The sequence below is a fragment of the Bubalus bubalis genome, chromosome 22, assembly GCF_019923935.1.
Source record: "Bubalus bubalis isolate 160015118507 breed Murrah chromosome 22, NDDB_SH_1, whole genome shotgun sequence".
In the NCBI taxonomy this organism is placed as follows: Eukaryota; Metazoa; Chordata; class Mammalia; order Artiodactyla; family Bovidae; genus Bubalus; species Bubalus bubalis.
In genome coordinates, this window is record NC_059178.1 from 22,147,452 (window position 1) to 22,165,330 (window position 17,879).

The 17,879-nt window shown below is 41.0% G+C and overlaps 1 protein-coding gene across 6 annotated transcripts in view; it reads right to left on the bottom strand.

Moving 5' to 3' along the window:
• Nucleotides 1-17,879, bottom strand: part of ARHGAP28 (Rho GTPase activating protein 28) — a 141,221-nt gene that overhangs the window by 28,262 nt on the left and 95,080 nt on the right. For 4 of the 6 annotated variants that reach the window (XM_044934744.2, XM_025273591.3, XM_025273593.3 and 1 more), the window contains 7 exons: nucleotides 16,297-16,389; nucleotides 11,093-11,182; nucleotides 6,644-6,728; nucleotides 4,087-4,229; nucleotides 3,463-3,628; nucleotides 3,270-3,361; nucleotides 523-600 (listed from right to left, as the gene is read on the bottom strand). In XM_044934744.2, the coding sequence (XP_044790679.1) occupies nucleotides 523-600; nucleotides 3,270-3,361; nucleotides 3,463-3,628; nucleotides 4,087-4,229; nucleotides 6,644-6,728; nucleotides 11,093-11,182; nucleotides 16,297-16,389 (747 nt within the window). The remainder of the gene's footprint in view (nucleotides 1-522; nucleotides 601-3,269; nucleotides 3,362-3,462; nucleotides 3,629-4,086; nucleotides 4,230-6,643; nucleotides 6,729-11,092; nucleotides 11,183-16,296; nucleotides 16,390-17,879) is intronic. The other 2 variants (XM_044934745.2, XM_025273592.3) reach the window with 1 other exon arrangement.

Sequence of the window (17,879 nt, forward strand, 5' to 3'; positions counted from 1 at the left end):
TTCCCACTGCACGGTGGTTTTAGATGTAGACGCTAACATTACCTTCAATGGAACTGGGTTTCAGAACTGCTGAGGGAGTATTTTAGTGGTTACAGCCATTCCTACAAATTCCTATAAGGATGTCCATTAAAAGGAAAGCCAGAGAACGTTTCTAAGTTTAAAACAACTGACAATAGATACCAGGGGTCATCTAATACTGGCTCAGTGAATTCTACGACAAAGAGTAACATAAAAAAACTGAAGTGTTTAACCCCCAAAATAATGATGGGACAAGACAAGCGGTGGTTTCTGAGAATGAATTGATGTGTTCTTTCACTGTTGTTTGCTTTTATTGTTGTTATTTTAATTTAAAAGAATGCACAGCTCAGGATCATGGAATAACATTTAGTCATAGGTGTTGAGGAATGCTCTACAGTGCCGAGTGAGAGAATCAGAAATGATGACACCACCACAGAGGATGCCTGCGTGAACTGATCCAGCTAGCTGAGATCTCTAATGAGGAAGAGAGACAATGTTTGGTACCTTGACTTTGGCAGTACATCCTGAAAGTCGAAAGATCCCTTCGGATTCCAGACCCGATTCCTCAACTTTCTCAAAGAACTAGAAAGCAATGATACAAGACAGAAATAAATATCTCCGTATGATTATGAGCATTTAAAATAACAACGATGATGAAAACGATACATTACCAAGCATACAGACATGCCGGGTACTTGAATGCCTAGTTAAACATTCACATGCTCCCAGGAGGTCAACACTAGCCTCCGATTGGCAAATGAGGAAATAGAGACTTAGGGTTGTTTTTCACTTTCCCAGGGTCATCCTTAAAAGTGACGCACCAACTCTGTTCTTAACCATGAAAGCACATTGCCCCGTAAGTATTTTAACATCTGATTACTGTATCTTTCTGCAGGTCAACCAGTAAGCCAGTTCAGTTGCTCAGTCGTGTCTGACTCTTTGTGATCCCATGGACTGTGGCACAACAGGCTTCCCTGTCCATTACCAACTCCCAGAGCTTGCTCAAACTCATGTCCATTGAGTCAGCATCACCAACCAGTAAGAAAAGACCCTAAATTACTATCATTAGTTACACTATCCTAGCTAAGACACTGTGCATGCCTGCAGGCCCAGTTGTGTCCAACTCTTTGCGACCCCTGTCCATGGAATTTTCCCAGGCAGTAACACTGGAATGGGCTATCATTTCCTTCTCCAGGGGATCTTCCTGACCCAGGGATCGAGCCTGTGTCTCTTGCATCTAACCTGCACTGGCAGGGGAGTTCTTTACCACTGCACCACCAGGGAAGCCCAAGACACTGTAGGGCTTCTCAAAATCTGACCAAGGAATTAGAAATTGTAAAGGCTTATCTGTCTCATGGTAATGGTGATGCTTTACTACTAAATAATAAACACTAACACTGATTGTGCACTTAGGGTGTGTCAGACAACATTCTCAGCACTTTACATATATTAATGCACGTGACCCTCATGATAATTCTGTGGTGTCCCCATTCTACAGCTGAAGAGACTGAGGCATGGGAGGGGTAAAGATTTGCCCATGTTCACACAGCAAGAGCAGGATTCCAAGTCTCTGCTATTTTCCCTTCGAGAAATGATGATGCCTGGAACTAAGGCAGCTCCTGCAGGTATGAGGAGATGTAAGTATTTAGGGAGAAGAGACTTCTTCCTGAGAAAAGCCTCTATACCCAGGAGTGGAAGAACACCACCTCCAGTGTCTTACAAGAGCACCGCTAACCTCAGCAGTACCCAGAGTGAGCCTCTATTGAGGAGCTGGTATGAGAGGAACCAGGCAGTATACGGTGCACCTTCTGTGAGCTAGGCTTCTGTACCTACGTAATAAGACAAACGTGTGTTGAATCTTCTCAGTCAGATTTTTATGCAATTTCTTTAGACTGTGTCCTCTTCCTAGAGGATAAAGGGCACAATAATGGTTCAACACAAGGATGGAAAGGAAATCTTAGAGTCACCATGGACTTGCTCCCCTTTGCATCTATCTCTTGCTGGCTGTGTTTCTGGGCGTGTTATCTCACCCTATGATGCCTCAGTTGCCTCACCAGTAGAAAGGAGATGACCATAGCGACCTCCTGGGGCTCAGTGATGGTCAGATGTGACAGGACACAGAGATCACACATGGCTCAGTGAAGGGAGGTGCCCTGGGGATGCACACACTGGGGGGCCTTGGCATCCTCTGGACCCCGTTTGCTATCCTCCCTGTGCCTATGGGCGGCCAGTCAGTCACCCGACTGGAGGAGTAGCTCAGTTTGAGGTATTGGTAGCCAAACTGAGGAAGACAGGAAAGAGAAGTGCTGTTGTGAATAAAGTATGTGTCCTCTGTCAGTATTTTCACATATCATTTAAAACCTGAATTTAAGGGACTTCCTTGAAGGTCCAGTGGTTAAGACTCCATGCTTCCAATGCAGAGGGCGCAGGTTTGATCCCTGGTCAGGGAACTAAGATCCCACATGCCACAGGGTGCAGTCAAAAAAACCCCAAAAAAACTGAATTTAAAATTCAACAAGATTTATATTTAGGGCTTGGAATTTTACTTGTACCACTGGATATCCCTATTGAATAAACCAATGTAAACTGTCGGCTATAAAAGGTGGGGCTTAAAAGCAAATGAGCCATCCACCAGTGAGGGTCACTGAGACAACTGTATTGTTCAGACATCATTTTCACAACTTCCTAAACCAGAAATCTTCTTTGTCGCAACGTATACCTACCCAGGCACTCTGAAAACACCACCAGAATAAGCTGATTTCTAGACTTTATTTAGCTTTGTCTGTAAAATTCATTTAAATAGTAATACACAAACATCATAAAACACCCAACCTGTGATATATCTCAGCAAATACTTGTATGATTAATAAATGGACTATTAGTAATTAGTAGTCATCTTCTATTCAGGAGAGAATAATCATATATACACACACAAACACATACATACACACAAATAACATTTTAAAAATATTGGAACAAATGTAACAGAAGGACGCCACGTGACAGCATCTGTGTCTATAGCCTGACGCTTTCTGGCTGGACAATGCAACAGAGGTTCTTAGCAAGGCAAACACACCCAGGCGCCTTAGATGTCACATGGATGAGAGGAGGGAAGCCGAGAGTCACAGAAACCCAAGTCCTAAAGGGGCCTTCGTGTCTTTAGATCTAAGAATATTCATCGGTGGGTTTCCGAATAGCATGCTACAAGCACAGAGCTCTATGAACTCCCCAGTTATGTACACCGAACTCACCTTTTGTAACACAAGGGGAACTTTGACCCCAGAGTCTTTCCTTCGGTCATTTTCTAGCAGGACTGTGAGGGGAACTCCAAAAATCCCACTGTCTTCATTGTAAAACAGCAGGGAGAGAAAAAAAGAGTCAGAAAAGAAAGCACTGTCTTATTCCCGTGTGTCAAAATGTTAGAGTCAGAGTAAGTCTCAGTACCTCGTCCTTTGACTTTCTCTGTTTTGTTTCTTTTCAGCTGAATTCGAAAGGCATCAAAAAAGGCCGTCAATTCAATCAGAGAGAGATGGCGGATTTTCTTCATGTCTTCTGCAGACAGATCTTCTGCTTTGGTTAGGCCAAATCTGGTTTTCTGAACAACAAATTTCTAAAATACATATTGAGGATATTTATTTTTTTATGGCAAAGGAAAATTATTATACCTTCATTCAAAGGAGACCTGGATCTTCCAAATCTGTACAGCCTGACATGCTTGCTATTCACAACAAAAGATATCTGAGGCGCGTGCTGCGCCACAGAAAGGTTATGAATATGACTGTTAGAACCTCTGATGATCACAACTACACTAAACCAAACGCAAAACAGTCACCTGAAGTATATTATAATATCATCATCACAAATGTGATGTACAGAGTGCAGGTAATTCCCCTATTGAAACTGACGGCACGTGCTTCCTGAGACAATAGCCATTCTATCTTAAATGTCAAATTTAGGTAATTAAAAATTTCCTTAAAAAACCAAAATGCACAGGAAGTGCCAAATAATCCTACTCTCATTTTGAAGACAATGCCATTGCTATATTCTCCATTTCCACGTTTTACTTACAGGTAAAACATAGTCTTCTTTCTTAAAATCTAACTTCTTAAATCTGTTCCTTTTTGGAGCCTGTGTTAGCTTTTCTGAATATGATACTTCAAAGGACAGCTCTTCAGCTTCTACCGGAATGCTTTTTTCCAGATATTCATCATCTAAAGAACAAAGGATGTGGAATATTTAATATGCCATTTAATTGATCAATAGCATTGACTGTAAAATAAGCATAAAATATTGATGAGTTAATCCACAAGCACATTAAAATGTTTACATCCCTGGAAAAGCAACAGACTCACTTAGAATGATCTCGGTTAAACAATTAATGCAGTATCATCAGACTTCCATATGAACAAGCTTCTACAATCGTTATGCGAACTTCCTATTTAATCTGATTTTTTTAATTTTAGAGGTTAATGTCTCATGAAAAGCACTGAAGATTATTAGATTATTAGAAAGTCCATAACAGAATGTTTCTATGTACTCTTATGCAATGACGTCTATCCATACTCAATACTGCTGCTACTGGGGAAGCAAAAGCTTAAAGCAGGAGGAGGAAGGGTGGAGGCCCCACAGAAAAGTTCTGCCTGCTTTCACTCCTCTTGGGTTTTTATCCCAAACTGTGGGACTATGCCGCTTCAGATTTGTTCCAATCCAGTTTGCCTTTCACTGTGAGATTTGTTCAGGTGAATTAATCCTGATTCCTGTGACTCTGTCCTGGTTTTCTGGTCTTGGATGGAGATGAATGGGTGACAAATCCTGTCCCCTATACCTGTTTCTCTCAAGTTTGAAATTAAGACAATAGATTCCTTACCAAAAGCAAAGGAAATCACTTGAGGAATCCTAAATCTGATTTTTGACTGAGAGTCTGGCTTGCCATCTTGTTTTATTGCCTGGCAAAATTGTTCCTATGTCATGAAAAGAATTATTTGACGACAAAAAAAGAACTCATCAGCTTTACCCTCTTCTATATTAAATCGTTATCCAACTCTTTGCAATCTCATGGACTGCAGCCCACTAGGCTCCTCTGTCCATGGGATTTTCCAGCCAGAATACTGGAGTGGGTTGCCATTTCCTTCTCCAGAGGATCTTCCTGACCTGGGGATCGAACCTGCATCTCCTCCATTGGCAGGTAGATTCTTTACCACTGACCTGGGAAGCCCACCCCCTTCTATAAACAGTAACTAAAAGAAAGCCCAATAGAACAAAAGAAGCAACAGACAGAAATAATAGAAGACCTAGTTTATCTCAATTAAAAGTTTAGTGGAGAAATTTGTAAAGCAACAGATCTAAAATTCTAAAAAATAATATTGATTTAAAACACAATAAATGGATCCAGTAAGAATTCAGAAAATAACAAGGCAAAGTTATGATTTTCACACATTATACAGAGGCTTGCATTCAAATCAGAGTAATAGTTAATTGTTAGATAAGACTCTAACTACTTGTTCTTCTTTTTAAAATATTTATTTGGCTGTGTCGACTCAACTTGTGGCATGCAGGATCTTTCATTGCGGAGTCCGAGTGCAGTAGCTACGGTACGTGGCATGTGGGATCTTAGTTTCTAGACCAGGGGTCAAACCTGCGTCCACTGCATTGCAAGGTGGATTCTTAACCACTGGACCACCAGGGAAGTCCCAAGACTCTAAATTCTTAAGGATCTATGGGCAGATTCTTTGGACAGTGGTGATTATACAGGCTGAGGCGTCAAATCACTGGACTACTCCAAGAGGACTTTTACCTCTCAGTGGTACGATTCGAACTGAATAACAACACGGCAGCAAACAGAATGATGTGGAATAATTTATGGTAAATCCATTATCTTTAATTTGTTTTGATAACGGTTTTATTAAAACGTAATCCACATGCCCAACAATTACTTATTTGAAGTGCATAGTCAATGATTTTTAGCATATTTGCAGCATTGGGTAACCATTGATCGATGTTAGAACATTTCAGCACCTCAACTTATTTGAATTTTGAAGCAAACACTCAAAGTATGGAGCTCTGTTGTGCCTGAGAGGAGCGTGTATCTTTAGGGGGACCTTTGGGGAACCACAAAACTGTGGCCTAAAGGGGACCTATTTCCTACAAGGAGGATTTGAGATTCCACTCTGAACCCACGGAGAGTACCCAGCTCTCAAGTGGAGGAGGCCCCATTAAACGTTCACCCTGTTATTTTGTAAGGAAACATCACAAGTGTCTCTGGTGCTGCATATACTTGAGCATAACTAGAGATTTTCAGAAGGCGGTTCTTTCCGGCCTGCTTGATGCTGTTCAGCAGATCCAGGTTACCTATAAAAGAGACCCCAAACTAAAGGCACTGCCTGAGTGAGTAGTTTCTAAATGATACAGTGGTCGTCAAGGTGGAAACGATTCTGCTTGCAATGTGACTACTGGGTGTGACAGGATGGGGTGTTCGGAGGTAGAGGGAGCAGAGGTCCGGGGTGATGGAAATCAGAAAGGGGAGAAAAAGACACATATACTTTGCTTCAGAAACCCACTGCTCACCGAAGTGAGCGTTGGCACAAAAGCAAAACCTCACACAGGCTGAGAAGGCTGTGTCACTCACCACTTGCCGCGTTCCGCGCCGACCGTCCAGGGTCTGCCGCGCCGTTGGAATGAACTGGCACGTCTGGAATGGCCTCCAGGATGGACTGTGGACCAAGGGAAGACGGACACAGAGCAGTTCACCAGGAATGCAGGCCACCCTGCACTTCAACCTGACTCATGTTGGGCGGTGTGTTAGAACGACCTCACCAAAAAGCAATTCTTGATTCCATGAAGGGCTGGCATCTGCTTTCCTGTTTTCTCACTCACTTCAGACCTGTACAGCCCACACAGTTTTCTCAAGAGAACTAAGCCAAGGTCAGAATAACCACGCCTCCTCAAGTGTTTACTGGCGTATGTTTCCTAACATGCAGAAATGACAAAACTTGCAATCACATTGTTTGACGATTATGTTATCATTCTGGCTTTTTAAAGAATTTTTGATGTGGACCATTTTTAAAGCCTTTATTGAATTTGTTACAACATTGCTTCTGTTTTTATGTTTTTATTTTTATTTTTGACTGAAAGGCACATGGGATCTCAGTTCCCTGATCAGGGATCGAACCTGCACTCCTTGCATCGGAAGGCAAAGTCTCAACTACTGGACCACCAGGGAGTCCCTGTACTTGTTATTCTTGATGCAGCTGGTCATACATTTTGGTCATAAACCCTAAGTCATGCCATAACTAGATGGTTAACAGAAGGGATGCGGGAGCCAGGCTGCCTGGATTCTAATCCTGGCTCTTCCACTTCACATGACTTCAAGTTACAGAACTCTCTATTAGTCTCCCTGGTCTGTAAAATGAAAATGATAAAAGAACATATTTCCACAAGTTTTTATGAATTTTAAATGACTATAAATCACATGGGACAACATCTGATGCACAGAGACTACTGTATGAGGGTTAGCTACTATTAATATACTAATACGTTAAGTTCTTCATGACAAAATACAGAGGGATAATTACTACCAAAGGGTTCAGCATGTTTTCTAGTTGTGTCCTCTCCTAATTAATTTGCTATTTTCTTCACTGTGATCCTGCCACACTGCTGCACTCCCCTGCAATGTTATCAGAAGCTGGGTATGTATCTTCATAGAGTTTGGCGTTACTATTCAGATTGGATGTTGGTGGCGGTTTACTTGCTAAGTCATATCCAACTCTTGCAACGCCAAGGAATATAGCCCGTCAGGCTCCTTGAGGTGGGTACTAGTAAAAACTTTACACAAATTCCACTATTTCTACGAATATGAATTTTACTGTGGAAGTTATCAACCATGAGTACGTTGGGGGTGAAAATTGGCTACTCCATCAAGAATCCTTTATATGCTCTTTATACATAAGTCTGTTCTTTTTTCCCCAGAACCTGGTGGTGTTTCTTTTATTCTCATATTTATTCAGCAATATGATGTGAACTGGAGAAGGAAATGGCAACCCACTCCAGTGTTCTAGCCTGGGAAATCCCATGGACAGAGGAGCCTGGTGGGCTACAGTCCATGGGGTCGCAAGAGTCAGAAAGGACTTAGCGGCTAAACCATCACCACTACAAACTGCACAAAGGAATGGCGAATGCTGAACTTCGTTTCTCTTTTCCCTACTTTATGCCAAAGAGATGACATATCTTATTATGTAAACAGAATGCGAAGGCATACCCAATTATTTTAACACTGATGCCCAAGTATATATTTGGTGGCTCTAAAAACTAACACCACAGAATAAAGATTACCCCACAACAAAATCTTCAAAAACGATGTGGAACACCTTTCAGTGGTTTCCTTAAGTTTTCCTACAGAGCAATACTTCATTAAACTTTGAAATAACTCATCTATAGTAGAGAATGCTCCTGAAAAATCGACATTCATGCTGGGCTTGGGCAGCTTAAACGACTAAATGTCAATTTAAAGATCTGTAGAGTGGAGGTGCCATCTGCTCCTTAGGTTTAAATGGCCTCCAGCCAGCCTACAGTATTGAACAAGGGCCCGCTCTTTGCAATGTAAATAACTCTGCGACTTTCCTGGGGGAAGAAGAAATTTAAATTGTGACCCTTGCTCTTCAGCTATTTATAATGAGAAGAGAGTAACATTTATGGAACATTATTAAAACACAGTCCACTGCTAAGAGTGAATTTCTACACTAAAATACAAGTGTTTGCTGGAGAGTAATGGAAAGCAAGGAGGTGCTGCCCAAAAGGTCTCTCTGAAGAGGTTGTTGATCCTGTGCTGGAACTCAAGGAATGATGAAAAGGACTTAAAAGGCAGGGAGGTGGGCAAAGCATTCAGGCCAGGCATGGAATTATAAATTCCAGGTGTGGAAATCTGAAGCATTTCGGCTTCATGAGAGGATCAATGGAGAGCCTGATTTGCCAGGAGTTAAAGCCAGGTAAAGGTGCTTAGACTCAGACTCATAAGGGTTAAAACACAGCAGAACAAAACAAACAGAAGAGCATTCTTTTCTTATGTATTAAAGCAGGAGAATGACTTGGTGAAAATGAAAAGGAAGATCTCACTGCCAACAAAGGGACCAGGAGTTTTGAAACACATTGAAGGGAAAGGCTCAGTGCTTGGTATTCATGTTTTGTTTTGTTTTTTTTCATTCATAGTTTTAAAACATCCCTTTACTCATTAAACATATTAGTATTAGAATCTTAAAAAATTTTTTTAGTGATTTTAAAGTATTTCAAACATATATGCCACTCCCACTTAAAACAAACTTCTCTGGCTTGTCCATAATGGATCCTGCCATCTCCCTACAATCCCAGCCATGAGACTTTTCCACTGGGGCCTCAGCTGGTTTAAGAGTGGCAAAGACACGCAGCCATCAGGGCTCGCCCTGCTGCCCAAATCCTACTACACTGGGACATCACAGTCAAGGCTGCAGGATTAGTATTTTAAATTCCAAGATGTAGAAGGTTAGCTCTATCTGCTTGGTGGTTTGGTTGCTAAATCATGTCCGACTCTTATGATCCCATGAACTGTGGCCTGCCGGGTTCCTCTGTCCATGAGATTCTCCAGGCAAGACTACTGGAGTGGGGTGCCATTTTCTTCTCCAGGAGGATCTTCCTGACCCAGGAATCGAAATCAGGTCTCCTGCATTGCAGGCAAATTCTTTATCAACTGAGCTATGTGAGTTCCCTTAAAACTAGACTTTGACTATGGCTTATTTCCTTCACATTGAAGAATCACCATACCAAATATTTCTCATGTTACTTACTTAAAGGAGAAATTTATCAACTAATATGTTCCTCACTGTCCTGACTGGTAGCTGGGTGTTTTCTCATGGTGTGAATCTACGTTTTGTAATTCGAGATACTAAAGCTGCCTGTGTTGGAGTCATTACAGAAAACATGGCTACCATATTCCTATTCTGCACCTGAGATCAGAACGGAGAAATCCACCTCTTGTAACCACTTTGTGCCAAATTCCCCAGAGATGAACTTAAATAACTCACATTCATGGACGAATATGCAACCAGCTTTGAAATTAAAAAACAACTACAACATCTATCCAAACGTGAATTTAAAGGCAATTCGATGACATCGCAGATTAAATACTGAATCACATCTGAAATTATAAACTAAATATTAAAGACAGTGAGAGTAATAAATTCCAAAAACCATGAGAATAGCCAAAGTATTCAGATTACTTCTTAACCTTAAATGCAAGTAAGAAAGTTGAAAAAGAAATGAAATAGGTCTATAATCTAAGAGACTAGAAAAACTTGTCCAAGTCGACCCAAGAATGAATGAAAAAAATAATTAAGATTAAATAAATTAATATGATTTATATTATATTATTTTAATAGAAAAAGTAGGCTTAATTAAGTAAAGGTAGTGACTTTAAAAAAAATATTGCCCACACAGGCAAGTATTTACATTCTGATTGACATAAAAGACATAAATCTTAGGAAGAAAAAGAATAGCACACTGCATAGAAAATGCAAAAATTATGCACCTAAATAAATAAATATATTATATATAACTATATATTTATGTACACACACACACACCAACATATACTGAACTGGATGTTTTGCTAGAACAAATACACATTATCAAATTCATACAAGATGGTCGAAGAAAGGAATATAACCCCCAGACCCTACCCACTGAAAAATTAATCAAAGCATTATGGCTACAATAATGCTAGGCCTTGACATAAAACTATACCTAACAGTTTTTACAGATTATATATTTACATCAGAGAATAACAAATTCCTCCATGTTTGATCCTCGTAAAGAACATCGCATTGGCATTAATTCATGGAGTCCTCTTTCAAAATGAGATCTAGTCATTCCCCAGTGTTTTGATTTGCCTTCTTCCTAATCATTCCACGTTGGTGGGTCCACTGGCAGCTGTGGTTTCCTTACAACGCTAGCTGAAGTTCATTTCATCTGTTTGAAGAAATTGCTTCTTATTGCCTTGAACCTGCAATTTTTCCCTGACACGCAACTGTCTGGGCAGGTGATGACTTACCATGGAGCCACTCCTGGGAACAGTAAAACTCCATTCTTCATCCTGGGACCCATCTGACAGGGTACTACTGTTGAGAGAAGCACCATCTGGCTAAATGGAGAAATGAGAGCACAGTTCTTATTTAGGCAAATGCTTTCTATCATGTTTGTGTGTATTCCACCACGTGTATGCATGTAGATACATGTGGCAATACACAAAGCTGTGACTGCGGGGGGGAGGGGGTGGGGAACTGCAGCAGCCCCTCAGGGATCATCACTGTGAGCCACCGGAAGGCCGGGCCTTCTGGCAGACCCCGGCCCCTTCAGCAGACCCTGCTATCATCTGCCACAAACTCCGTCTTCCTGAACAATATCTTAGTTTTGTTCCAGGGAGCTAGATGTTAAACCAAAGAACTTGATTTCCAGGCTTCTTTGCAGCTAAAAGTGACCATGTGACAAATGCGGTCAATGAGGTGTAATTTCAGTGTAATTTTACCAAGAGTGTTTTCAGAAAAGGTAAGTGTTTCCTGACTGAAAAGAGGAGGGTCAGCTGCTACATGCTTCACAGGGTCTGCAGGTGTCTGGCTCCAGAGAGGATGCTGGAGGCCATATATGGGTAGGTCTGTGCTGAGAGCATCACGTGGCTGCCTTGTCAGTCCTGGACCATCCCTCATAATCATCTCCACGTGAAACAAAGCAACTCCTACTTTCCTATTACATGCAGCTAAACACAAACTTGTCTAATCTTATTATTTTTTTTTACTATATTCTAAGACTTCTTTTTGCAATGATTAGAATTCAGTAGCAATAGTACCAAAATGCTTTTTCATTTATAAACTTCGAAGATTTTTGCTTTAATGTACAGTGGTGTTACTGAAATTTAAGACATGAATATTCTTTTCTTTCACTGCAAAATCAAATATACTTGATACTTATGAAAAGACATGATATTTTGTCTTTTAAAAAACTGTCACTCATCTTGATTGACCATATTTTCTGAATTTTCTGGATGGTATGTGTTATTTTAAAAAATGAACAAAGGGCTATTTTTTTTTCTTCAAAGGAACAAATAAAACACAAGAACTAGTGCAAGAAATTTAAGTCATGATGGCAAACTCACCATCATCCAGCTCCCCTCTCACCCCAAATTACTAAAAATGATGGGGAAAAAACACAAATTTTTAAAGGAACAGGTTTTTAACAGCATTGGAAACCAGCAAAGAATTCCAGAACTGATAGACATTTCTAGATGAAAAGCAAACAGAACTGGTTGGTAAAACAAAACCTCTAACTGAAAGCAGCATAAAAGAAAATTTTTCAGACAGGGAAGATAAAAACAACATGATGTACAAAGAGTAGGAAAGAGCCGCCAGCAGATAGTCAAGAGTTGTTTACAAACCAGGGATGAAGCAGTCAATCATTCCTTAAAATATAGACAGCCCCTAAATATAATCTGAGGGAAAAAACCCAAATTCAGTCTAAATAAAATGAACTGCTTTGGGGTGGGTGGGTTCCTGGTTTGGGTACACTTGACCCCCTGTCTCCACAGGTTTTCCATTGGCAGATTCATCCAATCCAGATGGATAGATAACGTTTGAAATATCTGAAAAAACAAAAAACCCAGAAAGCTCCCAAAAGCTAAAGCTTGAGTTTTGCACATGCCAGTAACCATTTATATAGCATGTACATTGTAATAAGGATTACAAGTGATCTAGAGATGGTTTAGGGAAGGTGTGTATAGGTCATATGCTAGTACCACATCATTTTATATAAGGGATTTGAGCACCACTGGATTTTGGTATTCTAGGGGGTCCTGGAACCCATCCCTCATGGATACTGAGGAAGGAGGGGTCTAAGAGAGAGGCAACTTGGGAGACCACACAAGACATGGAGGGGAGATGGAGAAATGAAATCAGCTTTGACCTTCATTAGTTTTGCATCTGGGGAGTGTTTACTAACCTACCTGAACCCTATATGCACTTTTACCTCTTTAAAGTTAAGTACACCCCAATCACTCTCAAAAACACACAATCAACAATTTTGGCCTTTTAAAAAAATCAATCTACATGGCTGCAGAGGAAACATACAGCAATTTCCTACAGTAATCAGTCAAAAATCAATAAAGACTTGCACAATGACTGCAAAGAACTTTACGGACCCAGGGGCTGTGGTCCCCTGCGGGTGTGCTGGCATCTTCTACTTTGTTGAACACTTTCTGCTCTGTTTCCCTTTGGTGGGTCCTCCTACCCTCCTGCTGTGACAGGATTCTGATAGACAGGGATGGTGTGAGGGAGGGGCTGGGGATCTGGACAGGAAGAAACACCCAGGACGCACAGTCTTGGGGAGAAGCTCTCCCTGCACTGTAAACCGGGGGACACTTGCTGTCCCTCCCTCCCCACCGCAGGGCCCCCCTGGAGGCGTGCGCTTCCCTCCTCAGATGGTCCTCTCGCTTGGGCAAGACTCCGCTGCTTGTGTCACTTACTGCTACACGTTCCAGAAACTAGCATGTTCTGCACACAAGATGTTTACATTTGGGAAATACCTGGGAAAAACTAAACATCTGTTTCTTAGTTGATACTGAAGATACTGAAAAGAAATCTACATAGTCGTCTTAATTTTCTGTATAAGCTCACCCACAAGGCCCAAGCTTTAGTTGACAACATCCTTGCTTTAAAATACACATTTATTTAGTTTTTTAGTAAAAAAGCTATTTATTCCAATTTATTTTCTCAGGATAACTTGCTTAAAATACACATTTAGATATTAGTTCCTTGTAAAGCAACTATATGCCAATAAAAAATTAAGAAATGAGTTTATGTTGCTGGTGTTTCTGCCTATAGAAGCTTTCTCCAAAAGACAGAATTCAGTTATTTTTGATTTATTGAATTATTCCTTGCTGAATTTAAGAGTTAAGGGTGATGGGGCTGAGGGTGGCTTGTTGGCCAACAACCTGAATTATGTTGTGTGTTTAGCAAAGAGAAATGAGAGTACATATCCTTTCTACTGTTACAAATGAATGTTCATGGAGGCATTATTCACAATGGATCAAAAGTGTAACTAATCCAAATGTCCATCATCAGGTGAAAAGATACACCAACAGCAGTATACCTACACCATGGATTACTGTTAGTGATAAAGGGACTACATTTCTAACGCATGCAACAAGTGGATGAATCTTAAAATTATTTTGTGTGCAAGAAGCCAGACACAAGAGTGTGTACTAATCCCAACAGAGTTGGCCTCTGCCGGAGAAAGAGGACAGTGGGTGGGAAAGGGTCTGAGAGAAACGTCTAGGGTGACTGGAATGTTCTCTGTTTTGACTGGCTGTGATTACACAGGTAAAAACACTTCTCAAAATGAACTGAATTATATACCTAAAATGCAGGCACTTGTTTTAAATATATATAACAGTAAAAAACAGGCAGAAATAATCCCATTCCTTACAAATAATATAATTATCTTCAAGAGTCTATAGCTGCTATGAATCAAGAACCTACAGCTACCATGATGGGTAAAGCACAGAGAAAAAAGTTGTTCTTGGGAAATAAGAATATGTTTGCTGAAATTTATAAGGAGTAAGAGAAGCTAAACAAGATAACAGAATCATGACCAAGAAAAAAATTACTAACCCGGAGCATAAAGATGAAGAAATCTGAGCAAAAGAGAGTAATGTGAGAGAAAGTTTAGGATACTGAAATTCAATGCAAGCAAAGCAAGAGCCATCTAATACGGGTTTGCTAACCATCTTGTGAATTTAAGGATTAAATCCACATGCTATGGTGGTAGCATGGAAGAAAAAAGTCAGAAGCTCACTCCAAGGTTGGCACTGCCCTGTACTGTAGGTGTACCAGCTTGATTTGCCCACCGTTAGTCGCTTGTGATTAAAACAAACTCCTACTTGTTTAAATCAAGGTTTCTTAGATTTTCTTTTCTATAAAGCAAACACAGATGTAAATCATCATTTTTAACAGATGGTATGATTGTATTTTGCAGTGAATTATAAATCAATAGCAAATGTAGCTATTTGATTTTTACTTAAGGCACTGGAAATAAACCAGACCGACTACTTTGCCTTCTGAATTAACTAACACCTCAAATGACTAATTCATTTATGTCAACTACACATAAGGAAAATGTTTTCTCTTATCTACACGAATGATTTGTAGTTTGTGAGGATTGTAGAGTGGGTTCTAAGCCTTTTTGTAAATAAATCTTTTGTAAAGGCCTGGATTTAGTGGCATTTATGATTTAGAGTCAAGACTCAACCTCATATAATTTATAGACAATAGGCAATTATATATATATTATAAAAGACAATTCCTTTATTGTAAGTAGTTTATTGCAAAACCAACACGCTGGACATAAACAAAATCATAAAATATTATATGGACTCTTCAGATGACCAAACCTTTCTTTCCTAAAACCTAGTGGCATCAACAAACATAACGGAAAAAAAAAAAGTCACACTACCAATAGCGTCTCAGCAGGGAGGAGGGAACCTTCTGGGATTCAGCATTCCCTCCCCTAAGGAATATGAGGATGGAAACAGTAAAGAAAAGATGAAGTATATACATTTCACCAAGGGAGAGAAAAGATAGCTCAGGATAGAACTGCACGTAAAAACAGATGTGAGAGAAGGCTCTGTCTGGCTCAACCATGAATAAAGCAACCTTCCTTGTCTATAAACTGACAGATGCTGGATCCTTCTCCCAGGGCTTGCCTGATGTCTGCTCCAGGTAAGTGGGGAGTGGAGTGTCGGGGGTGGGGAGTGGCTCTGGGGACATGCAGGTGGTGGGGGAGGGAAGGGAGCCCTGGACGCCTGGGGTGAAGATTGCACTCAGAAGTAAGGTGCAGGGTGGCAACACGTGCTGCTGTCCCATGACGTGACACCTGTATCCAGTGGACCTGGGACCCAGTGGAACCGACACTCACAGGAGAATATTTTAAAATACGAGAAAAATGTAAAGGGGCTAAATCCGTCATGAAGAAATGCCTACCCTCACTGGTTTTGGTTTTGTGTCTGTTTTAATAGAGCATGTAGTTATTTGTGGCTATAACTATTAAACTTGGCTCACTTCATGGCTTCCTGCGAATACAGGCAGGCCGGCAGCTGACAGCTGTGCTCGTCCAGCTGCCTTTCTTACGCTGCCCCTGCTGAGGTTTCGTGCGGTTGTCTTGAAGGCCCGGCTGCCGTCTCCCCGCCGCCCCGTCCTCCCCATCACTTACCAAGGGGCCGCTGGCTTTGATGGTTCCTGGCAGCGCTTTCCCCTCCCGGGCGCCATCCAGCTCGCTAGCATGCCTGTCACAGGTATCACCTGGCTAAGGAGAGAAGTGAAGTCACTTTCATCCAGGCACGTCTTTCCCAATAAGGGCTTCCCAGGTGGGGCAAGTGATAAAGAAGCTGCCTGCCAATGGAGGAGACTTAACAGAAGTGGGTTCGATCCCTCGGTTGAGAAGATCCTCTGGAGGAAGGCATGGCAACCCACTCCAGTATTCTTGCCCGGAAAATCCCCATGGACAGAGGAGCCTGGAGGGCTACAGTCCATAGGGTCGCAAAGAGGTGGACACGACTGAAGTGACTTGGCACGCATGCACATCTTTCCCAGTGTGATGGTTTACTCAATTACACATTACACTGGAATCGGTTTAAAGGCACAGCCCTGTGGAGATGCAGAGTTAAGGACTCAAATGTAATGGTAAGAGCATTCACCAGTTCTTCCGAAAGGATGCTGATCCTCATAAGTGTCGTGCACTGGGACAGAAATGAGTCTCAAAAGCAGACATCACTACCTGCCTGCCAAAACTCGCTTTTCTTTTCTCCTCTAACATACGAACATCACGACCTTGCTGTAGGATGCTGTGTGTCTGTCTACGAGGACTAAGTGTGATCCTGTGATGGTTCGGTCCAGTGTGATTTTGCTTAAAATGCTACTAGGGAGAACAGCTGGGAAGGCTAGTGTTCTCTTGCTGACGTGGACGGAATCAAGCTGACTGATGCTTCTTCCAGGACGTGGACATGACACGTGTGATGCCCAGAATTCCCTCAGCATTAAATATTAGCCTGCATGGAGCACAATGGAAAGATTAAAAAACTGGTAGGTCCATGAGAGAGGTATTAGTCATACCAGCCTCAGAGTCCTTATTTTGTAAGGAAAACAAACCTCTAATTGTCTAAGTCAGGAAGCTTACTGATAAAACTACGCTACTTAAAAGTCAGACTTTATGACTATATTTTGGAATGATTTACAAATTAAAAGCAAGAGCATTCAGTGCTCTTTCAATTATGAAACTAGAAAAACATTAGACCGATTATCTCACAAACACACATGACTGAGCCAAATATTTCATTCCCATTCTCTGAGACTTGGAAAGGCTCTGGTTTTTTACTATGCAACTATGCAGCAAATGTATTTGAGACTATTCCAACTGTAATGCACTGCTCTGTAGGCCTTGTGTATATGCCCTAAGATTTTTTAGCAGCATTTGTGATATAACGGCAAATTTCCCAAAATAAGATGCAAATATCCTATCCATGATTAAAACAATGCTTTGCAAAATTAAACATGCTGGGTATTAATGAAATAAACTTTCACATGAGCCCTTAGAAACTTCTTTTTCCATATTTTCTAACTCTCCCTCAGTGTGTATGTATGCTATTCACGTGAAGAATACACATCTCTTTGGAAGTGTAAACAATGCTAAAAAGCGGTACAAGAAAACTTAGGTCAGCATGGAAAACAGAGAGTGAACCACTCCCAATAGAGAAAGGGCGTATTTTTGTAAGTACAGCTCCAAAGCGCACTGAAAAC